Source organism: Mizuhopecten yessoensis, unplaced genomic scaffold, assembly GCF_002113885.1.
Source record: "Mizuhopecten yessoensis strain PY_sf001 unplaced genomic scaffold, ASM211388v2 scaffold8071, whole genome shotgun sequence".
In the NCBI taxonomy this organism is placed as follows: domain Eukaryota; kingdom Metazoa; phylum Mollusca; class Bivalvia; order Pectinida; family Pectinidae; genus Mizuhopecten; species Mizuhopecten yessoensis.
In genome coordinates this window covers 217,171-227,571 of record NW_018407364.1, presented here as the reverse complement: position 1 = coordinate 227,571, position 10,401 = coordinate 217,171, and the positions used below count along the sequence as shown (strand labels likewise).

At 34.7% G+C, this 10,401-nt stretch overlaps 1 protein-coding gene and 1 long non-coding RNA gene across 8 annotated transcripts in view; both read right to left on the bottom strand.

The window, feature by feature from the left end:
* The window catches only part of LOC110454824 (LIM domain only protein 7-like), a 99,942-nt gene continuing 89,541 nt past the window's right edge, over positions 1-10,401 (bottom strand). For 4 of the 6 annotated variants that reach the window (XM_021504545.1, XM_021504549.1, XM_021504548.1 and 1 more), the window contains 3 exons: positions 9,999-10,163; positions 4,088-4,126; positions 1-699 (listed from right to left, as the gene is read on the bottom strand). In XM_021504545.1, the coding sequence (XP_021360220.1) occupies positions 4,098-4,126; positions 9,999-10,163 (194 nt within the window). In that variant the 3' untranslated portion in view covers positions 1-699; positions 4,088-4,097. Of the gene's footprint in view, positions 700-4,080; positions 4,127-9,998; positions 10,164-10,401 lie in introns of all 6 variants that reach the window. The other 2 variants (XM_021504546.1, XM_021504547.1) reach the window with 2 other exon arrangements.
* On the bottom strand, positions 5,167-9,787 carry LOC110454825. 2 transcript variants are annotated; one of them, XR_002463406.1, is made up of 2 exons: positions 5,656-9,787; positions 5,167-5,335 (listed from the first exon to the last, which is right to left on the bottom strand). It is a non-coding gene; the product is annotated as an uncharacterized LOC110454825 (long non-coding RNA). The 2 variants fall into 2 exon arrangements; XR_002463407.1 differs by having other exon boundaries at positions 5,728-9,787.

Sequence of the window (10,401 nt, the reverse complement as noted above, 5' to 3'; positions counted from 1 at the left end):
CAATTTTAACAATTATTTTTTGTTCTTTTAAATATTGTAAATAAATGGCATTAGGATTCGTTTAAAACAATAGAAATCCAAAAATAGTCTGGTTCCTTTCTTTAAGTTCACCTGGCATTGAACAAAGTATTTTCCACTTATTGGGACCCCAAAGATAACATTTGGTCAGCTTATTTTTTTATAGATCTCATTAACCCTTTCACCCCTATGTAACTTTAGTAGACTCTACCATGCAATGATATGGACGAGTCCATTGTGGTCTACAGTGGTGAAAGGGTTAATGGGGTGCAGCTGCCCGACTGCCCATGCATGAAAGGAAGACAAGGACATTGTGTCATGAAAAAAGCTTGTTTGAAGATAAGGAAGAGGTGAGCTAAATTCTAAGGAAGCAATTATGATTAGTAAATAGTCAAAATGATATGTTTTTGTATAAAAAGTGAGGTTATTGGTCAGACATTATTCTTTACACTGTTTGGTATATATCTCATTATTACAGGACTATATGTATACAGAAAATACTTTTAAAATCATACAGGCACTTTTTTTTTACAAGATTCAACATTAATGTTCTATAAAGTATGAAGTTATATAAGGTATTGTCATTGGAAGGCTGTTATGAATAGTGGTTGTCATGGTGATATTTTCCTCGATTTTCTGGGATAAACTGGTGTTGTCACACTTTGCTGAACTTCAAACCAGCTGAAATAGGAAAAAAAATATTCAATTAATAAAAATAAACTTTATCTAAAGCATTAAATGACATTTATACAAGTGAAGCTAAATTTAAAACTATTTTACTATTAAACAACAGTCCTTTATTATTGCTTGGTATTTCTATATTAAAATTTCTCCAAAATGTTACTATATGATCCAATATTTAAGGAACTATCCATTGATAAATGAAATCAGAGTAGTTCTTGTAGTTCAGTTAACAAATAACTGTAAATCTCCAATTTTTTCTTGGTTCAATATTTTGCAAATTTTCACACACTGTGATAAGGACTTAATTTTTCAATTTTTCTGTTATTTTGTTATTTTAATAAAAACCTCAGAAGTGACAAATATTTTTCTTTTACATCATTTAAATAATTGTGAGCACCAAAACAGCAAAAATTAGAACCACACAAAAAATTGAAGCTTTACAGTATGCAATATGGCCACCATGAACGCAACGTAGTCTAATACTGTATTGAAACTGGCATAGATAAAAGCTTCAAAACTCACTTTAAGAGTATTTTTTTACTGGAATGCAACTAATAGTCTAGAATTGAAAATGACATTCTTGAAATCATGGAATTGTATCTCAGGAGTGATCTCCTACAAAGAATATCAGGTATTTGTATATTACGGCAGCACAACGTACCTTACAGCTATATACAGGTATATAAAAACAAAAACGACAACTGCTGTTCAAATAACGAAATATAACTTCTGTAAGGTTAGGTTAGTATTTTAGCTGTAACCGTGAGCATGCCAAATTTGCAATGTGTGTGCAGAGCATGATATAGGATATAATGCTTTACTCATTTCTGTGTATCCATAGAAAGCATGTTTATTACAGAAATTCACATAATGAACTTACGTTTAAATGTCTAATACTTTAAAGGTAAATCATGCGAGGATTAAAACATTTCTTAAAACAAAGTATAGTTCTGTGTTTCAAACAGAACTATACCATTAACAAGCTAGGGGGACTTTGAAGGAACATTTAAACCACAATAAATTAGTGTTTTAATTAATATTCATCTGGCTGTAAATGCGTTTGTGGTGAGTAGCCTTTTTAAGAGTGGTATCTTTTTTTTTCAAAATGGTCTGTAAACCCGTCAGATATTAAGAAGGTCAGGTCATCATCCTCATAAATACAAAATGTGTTCTCATATTAATTTAAGGTTACTTAATCGTGTATTTGAGGAGTCATACTTATATTTTCCATCTGGGCTCCGTCACTAAACCGATGGTAACTAAATTTAACATTCAACTGAATTCTATTGGTCAAAGGACGCTTCATACCAGAGCAAGATAACATTTGTTATTATTTAGCAACCTTCAGTACACCAACCCATGATAAACAATAATTCTGTCCAAATGTAAGTCCATTTATATAACCTTAAACCCCAATTCACTTTTAATATGTCATGCCCTTCTTGAAGAGTAGTTTTCAGAAGATGCATATTTGCCCCCTCTATTTCCATCCTCATGTATGCAATGTTGAACTTACTTGAACTTGAGGAATAATTCCTTGCAAATGTATTTCAAAGAAGGTCAAAAGTTCTTTAAAAGTAGGCTTTTAAAGGGGAATTTAAAAGACATGATTACAAATGTCATATCATAGTCTAGGCGGCTTATTTTGGCCTTTAGCCAAAGAAGCAAACAAAACTATTCTCAATCTGCAAGTAGGTAAGTCAAACCATATCCTTTGGCTTTGTCTCCCTGTAAATCTTACAATATAAACCTGTTCTACCTGTAAAAGTTCGAAAGATTGTTGCACAAATTAATATCTTCCTGTAAAGTTCAACATGATTGTTCTAGTCTACCTCCACCTGTGAAGCGAAAACCAAGCATTTGTGAATAAGCCAATAAAAACACTGGTAATTTAAACAAATCGGCAAAACTTAGTTAGACCATTCAGTTATGTATGATATTATTTAAATATCACAGCTGAACTCTAACCCCGACCTTGGCACTATCTACAGTATGATAATTGAAACACTCCTTTTTCTACTTAACGTCTCTGATTAGACATAATTCATATTCTATTCCGGATAATATCAGAAATAAGAATTAGCCACTATAAAACCGCTTTCTATTAAAAACAATTAAAGTCTTTACAAGCAACCAAATTAGACTTGTATGAAGATTTAGCATATGCACTATATGAACCTTCTAAGAAAAGGAGTATATTAAAAAAGTGATTATGACAATTGAAATCCAACACATAATTTGAATAAATAACGTCATGCCCGTTTAAATAATGCTGAACGCTGAACATTGATTACAGTTTTGAATTAAATCGATTTAATGGTTAACTTTGTTGGTGTAATTTTGTCAATATCATTTCAATGATTCTACAGGCAAAAAGAATGGCTACAGTAGTTATCTGATGGTTTGATCTTTTACAGCCAAAAGTTGTAAATGTATCGTTTATAACCAACTTTCCTCTTATACTATTTTCTACATTTATGTTGCAACACTTTTAATCTCTAATAAAGTTTCCTTTATTTTGTTTCCTGTACTGAATTATTTGTTAAACTTTCTTAAACTGTATTTATTGAATGTTTTAACGAGTAATGACTGAATATATATAGTGTGTATAGCGGTATTTTTTTTAAAAAGGTCATGTGATCGTAAAAATGTAAATAAAACACTGAAAGCTAAATCTCGCTTGTACTTTCGCCCATCTTGGCGACCTTCAGGCGATTTTCAGAAAATACTAGCGATACTTAGTCTTCAGTGTTTTGTTTAATTTATATTGTGTGTATGTGTGTATAGATAATAGATTGAACATCAATTGTCATGTAAGTATGTATTAAGTGCCGTTGCTTACATACATATATTTCATGAGGCCCATTATATGTATGCAACCAAATGGCAGTTCATAACAGTATGAAATAAACAAATACAGTTCTGTATCAGAGTGTCTGGATACAGCGTAACAGATCGGGCGTATTACCAACGCCTGCCAAAGTGTAATAGGAACTAACAGCGATGGTATATCGGCTTAATTCCGTAGCAAAGTGTCAACTTATAATGCTGCATGTGATGTAGTGAATTATTTTTGAGATTTCGAACAATCACATAATTGGCAAATACATGTTTTCATATAGTTTTTATAAATGCGTATCTAAATCTAGAAAATACAAGCCTGGGTCTGTATCAGACTCAATGAAGCATACACCTGTCCCGCTATAACACACCAATCAGATTTCTGGCACCACACAACTTTACAGATTTAATCTCTCATCAGAGATAGCAGGTTAAAGAAAAACAACATTCAAGCTACCAAACAAAGCAAAACAAAAGTATTCCCGGCAAACAAGCAGAAACTATCAATCGGACTAAAACAATGGCGAGACTACTGACTACATACACAGCAATAGCTAGGAGTGTCGTCCTCTACGGCTTCGACCTGCAACATACAAATACCCTGGCCTATATAAATCAAACTTACAATAACCCAGGCTTAGCAATATCATAATGTTACTTTTACCCTGCTGGCCTAGCTATATCACAATATCACTTATATCCCCCAGCTGGTGGCCCTCAGTTATATCACAATCTTATTCATATCATCCTGGCCTAGCTATATCTTATATCACCCTTGCCTAAGCTATATCTTATATCATCCTTGCCTTGCTTTATCTTATATCACCCTAGCCTAGCCATATCACAATCATACTTATATCACCCGGGCCTAGCCACATCACAATCATACTTATATCACCCGGTCCTAGCCACATCACAATCATACTTATATCACCCATGCCTAGCCATGTCACAATCATACTTATATCACCCTGGCCTAGCCACAGCACAATCTTGCTTATATCACCCTGGCTTAGCAATATCACAATCTTAACTATATCACCCAGGCCTAGTCACATCACAATCTTACTTAAATCACCCTGGCTTAGGGACATCACAATCTTATATCTCCCTGGCATAGCCACATCACAATTTTATTTACATCACCCTGGCTTAGCCAAATCACAATCATACTTATATCCCCCAGGCCTAGCCATAGCACAATCATACTTATATCCCCCGGGCCTAGCCACAGCACAATCTTACTTATACCACCCAGGCCTAGCCATAGCACAATCATACTTATACCCCCCTGGCCTAGCCACAGCAAAATCTTACTTATATCCCCCAGGCCTAGCCAAATCCCAATCATACTTATATCCCCCGGGCCTAGCCACAGCACAATCTTACTTATATAACCCTTGCTTAGCCACATCACAATTTTATTTACATCACCCTGGCTTAGGCACATCACAATCTTATATCCCCCTGGCCTAGCTACATCACAATCTTACTAAAATCACCCGGCCCTAGCCATATCAAAATCAAACTTATATCACCCGGGATTAGCCACATCCCAATCTTATTTATATCACCCTGACCTTGCTTTATCTTATATCACCTAGGCCTAGCCACATCACAATCTTATATCACCCTGGCTTAGCCACATCACAATTTTATTTATATCACCCTGACCTTGCTTTATCTTATATCACCCTGGCCTAGCCACATCACAATCTTACTTATATCACCCTGGCTTAGCCACATCACAATTTTATTTATATCACCCTGACCTTGCTTTATCTTATATCACCTAGGCCTAGCCACATCACAATCTTATATCCCCCTGGCTTAGCCACATCACAATCTTACTTATATCACCCTTGCTTAGCCACATCACAATCTTACTTATATCACCCTGGCTTAGCCACATCACAATCATACTTATATCACCCAGGCCTAGCCACATCACAATCTTATTTATATCACCCAGGCCTAGCCATATCACAATCATACTTATATCACCCAGGCCTAGCCACATCACAATCTTACTTATATCACCCAGGCCTAGCAACATCACAATCTTATTTATATCACCCAGGCCTATCCATATTACAATCATACTTATATCACCCTGGCCTAGCCACATCACAATCTTAATTATATCACCCAGGCCTAGCCATATCACAATCATACTTATATCACCCTGGCCTAGCCACATCACAATTTTATTTATATCACCCTGACCTTGCTTTATCTTATATCCCCCTGGCCTAGCCACATCACAATCATACTTATATCACCCTGGCCTAGCCACATCACAATTTTATTTATATCACCCTGGCTTAGCCACATCACAATCCTATTTATATCACCCTGACCTTGCTTTATCTTATATCACCCTGGCCTAGCCATATCACAATCATACTTATATCACCCTGGCCTAGCCATATCACAATCATACTTTTATCACCCTGGCCTAGCCACATCACAATCTTAATTATATCACCCTGGCTAATTAGCAATATCACAAACTTACTTATATCACTCTGGCTTAGCCATATCACAATCTTACTTAAATCACCCCGATGTCTGTATATCTTGATTCTACATATTCTGAAACCAAAGATTAAAAAAGTAATATTGAGTACCTATTTCTTCGGAACAACTGCTTAACACTTTCCTAAACTCGTAAAACCTGTTCGAGGATGTCATAATTAATTACAAAAAATGTTTTAGTACCTTTTCTGGAAGTATTTCAGACTTGAAAAGCTGTTGGTAATGCATGGCTATCTACTCATTATGTTAAATGTACATGGACAATGAATGCCTCTTCAAGCCTCTGGTTGTAAAAGGTTATTGTAACAGGCAGTCATAAGATTTGACTAACTGTTAGCAGGATATCTTAATACAGGAATTCAGAAAAATTCTACAAGCAAAACATAACAGTAAGTTAACATATCCCTGCTGTAATTGACATGGGTTTTCACATTTCTGAAGTAAATGTTTTTAGTTTATAAAGAGATACAAACGTATGTTTCTTTGTTTGTAATGCATATTATTCTTATACTATATCATGAATGGTTGGTTTTCTAACAAAGACAAAAAGAAACGTAGACGATTTTGAAATTGTCTATATTTCTGCTCAGAAAACACACTTATTAAGTGTACAATGACCTTGAGTATGACGCTTAGAGTTGTTATAAGCAGTAGTTCAATCTGAATTTATAAATTACGTGCAGTTATTTGGTTTAAAAAAAACCTCATTATATTTTTTTCTTGAAAATTGAGTTGCCAACACAACTGAATGGATATTACATGAATCAACATTTAAGTTTTAAGAAGAATTTCAACTTTGTATCTGAGAAAATATTAGAAACTGGTGGGTCCTATAACTTACAGGTTCCAAAAACTAATACTTATCAAAAGAAGACAAGGAACTGAACGAGTTTTGTGGGAAGTGATCCAAGGTCAGGTGTTTTAAACTCAGTGGTCACTCTATGTATTTTTACAATGGCTGATTTAATTTGCCCAAAATATCTATTCAAGCTAAAACTATCAGCTAAAGTCTAACATCAATACAATGACCCCCCACCCCCCACACACACATTTTGTATATGTGCCCAAACCAGGATTACAATATAAACACTATGCTCGATAGCCATTTAAAACACCATATACACTGATGGAATATTTTGTTTTGGTGATTCACCTTGTCAGGTTTTGAAGAAACTTGATGAACTTTGTGAGTACAGCTAAAATACAAGGGCATTAACTCTTACAAAACTCATTTGATCAGTACCGCACGTATGTATATGTATATCTAGAATGCCATTTCATTTTGTGACGCTAAAGGGATGTCACTTAAAGAATAGGTGAAACTACCCATTTAAAATTCAAATAAGAAATATCCCCTATTCAAAATGGTGACATTGAATCAGTGCATGACATCATCAAATATGATTTAAAGAACAGCATCACCCAATATGTAAATATATGCACAACTAAATATATGATGATGGTCATATTAAGCCTGAATTATTACAGTAACCAAGTTTCAACAGATCCAAATGAAAACTCAAGGACTATATCTTGACAAGATTGATTCTATGGGCAAACGATCAGACAGGGAGATTTCAGTATGCCTGTGGTTATAATCATGATGGCTTCAACACTAAGCGTTTGTAAGTTTTCTTTTGATTAGAATGAACATCTTTAATAGGTTCAGTATTGTGAATTGCAGGTACAACATGAAACAAATTGTTGATTTTGTTTTCTTCTATCAATTTGTCTTTATTTAAAAATCATATTTATTTATTCCAACTTTGGAAGTCAAGGTGGTATATTTGCCGTGTAAATAATCGCAATTCTACCACAATCAAGGAAACCATTTGAGTTAGTACAGAGCCAATGTTTCATGCTATACCAAACAATTTATATGATATATCTCCTATTACAATTTATGTATATTTACATGCAGTTTTAGACATATGTTAATCAAGTTTCCTTTTACTGGTGGCTATTTTTCTGGCTATTTTGACATGTAATTATATGAAATTAATGGTTTAAGAAGCCAATATTTAAACATACACAGCAGTAATTTACTAAATTACACATGTATGTGTACCCTGAGATGGAGGGGTCGGGTAAGGAACATATAAGTAGAGTTAAACCTGTTCATACAACCACCTCCATCAAGAGACCACCCGTGTTAAGAAAACCCCTGAAATGCTCGCCACTAAGTGGTTCAATTGTAAACTTAACCTGCTTTATAAGACTTCCTGAGCCATTGAATACTGGTTTGACAGTATATTAACTGAATTATAGTTAATGGTCACTCAACACAGGTGGTCACTCAAGTGATAATTAAAACAAAGAAATGGTTGCTATGATCGACAAGTGGTTACTAAGGCTGATGAGAGCAAAGAAATGATCGCATAGACAGGTGGTCAAAGAAATTATCACAGAAACAGGTGGTCAAAGAAATGATCACAGAGACAGGTGGTCACTAAGACATATCTGTGGGACAGGTGGTTATATAATTACTTAGACATATCAGTCAGACAGGTTGTCACTTAGACATATCAGTCAGACAGGTTGTCACTAAGACATATCTGTGGGACAGGTGGTTATATAATTACTTAGACATATCAGTAAGAAAGGTTGTCTTTAACACATATCAGTAAGATAGGTTGTCATTAAGACATATCACTAAAACATTTCCATAAGACATGTTGTTGTCACTAAGACATAAATTGGACAGGTGGTCACTAAGACACATCATTAGGACAAGTGGTCGCTAATACATTTAAGTAAGATAGGCGGTAACTAAGTCATATCAGTAAGATAGGCGGTAACTAAGTCATATCAGTAAGACAGGTGGTCACTAAGACATATCTGCAGTTAGACAAGTGGTCACTAAGACATATCAGTAACACAGGTGGTCACTGAGATATATCAGTCATATGATTGGTCAAAAAGACATATCTGTAAGACAGGTTGTTGTTACTAAGACATATCAGTAAGACAGGTGGTAGCTTAGACATATCAGTAAGACATGATGAGGTCACTAAGACATTATCATAAAGTAGTTGTTGATGCGACACATGTTCATTCGGACTGTTTATTGCTAAGACACTATCAGAAAGACAGGTAGATGATGAGACATTATCAGTAACACATATGAACATTAAGACATTCTGGTTACTTAAAAATGACTTGACTTTAGATTACTGAGGAAGGGTCACTAAGATATATCAATTAGACAGGTGGTGTGAAGACACATGACAAGTAAGACAGGTGATCATTCAGACATGTGATCAGTTATAAGTAAGATGGTAGCTAAGGTATAGGACATATAACTACAGACATGTGGTTACTGCGAGTGATGGTTACCAAGACATGCCATTGCTAAGATGTATTACGATTATTGGGACAGGTGATTTAGTTTAAGATGCGTTCCAACTTATATTTTGCTGCATTTTCGTTTCGAGATTCTCTGATACTTATGAATGACTGGTTAATTAATTTTTTATATTTTTTCGTTTCTTGCATTTACCAGCTAATAATCCTCATTATCAAACCTAAGCTTATGATTGAATATTAGATACTCTGAATATATATCCGTGGTATATCTGTGTGTATATGAATATATATGGTATTAATTTCTGATGTCGGTCAGAACACAAGGTGTACATGTAATCTGCCAGACATCCAATAATGATAATATAGATCTCTTTTTAAATCCAGACATCGAGGTCAGAATGCTTACTCCTCCTCTGATTGGTCGATGTACAGGAACAAAATATCTTCCCACGAAAATGGTTTCAGTTTCTCTAAATATACCATCTTATCATCTCTCTGTTGAAAAAAATAGAAGTTTTGTTTTGTCTGTTTCAAGTTTGTCATTGTAAATACCAAAAAGGTAATAAAATCCAGCACCAACACTCAATAAAATCCCCAGTAGGATAAGATACCTTCATCGTTACTATAGCAATTCCGACAGTGGAGTTTGTTGACCCGCACTCGTACGTCAGCTCCTTGGGAACCGTTGCCGAGGGCCTGGTGACACACGCAACATCGGAAACATTGTACGTGGTAATACAGGCCGAGGGACTCTATCACCATGGCAGCACCAAAGCCTAGCGGAAGAATGTAAAAATAATAAGATAATATACGGAAATATCTTCATAATTTCATAAAACAGTCATTGTAGTACAATTCTTCATGTATTTTTTTTTTTTACTTTAGTGAAAATTTAGATTTATTTCATTCAGGAAAAGCGTTTCGGCAAAAAGTATTTATCATGAATAAAGATTGTTTTTCATTTCTATAAATGAATCAGGAATAAAAATTCCGAAGGATTTTGTTGTTAAGCAT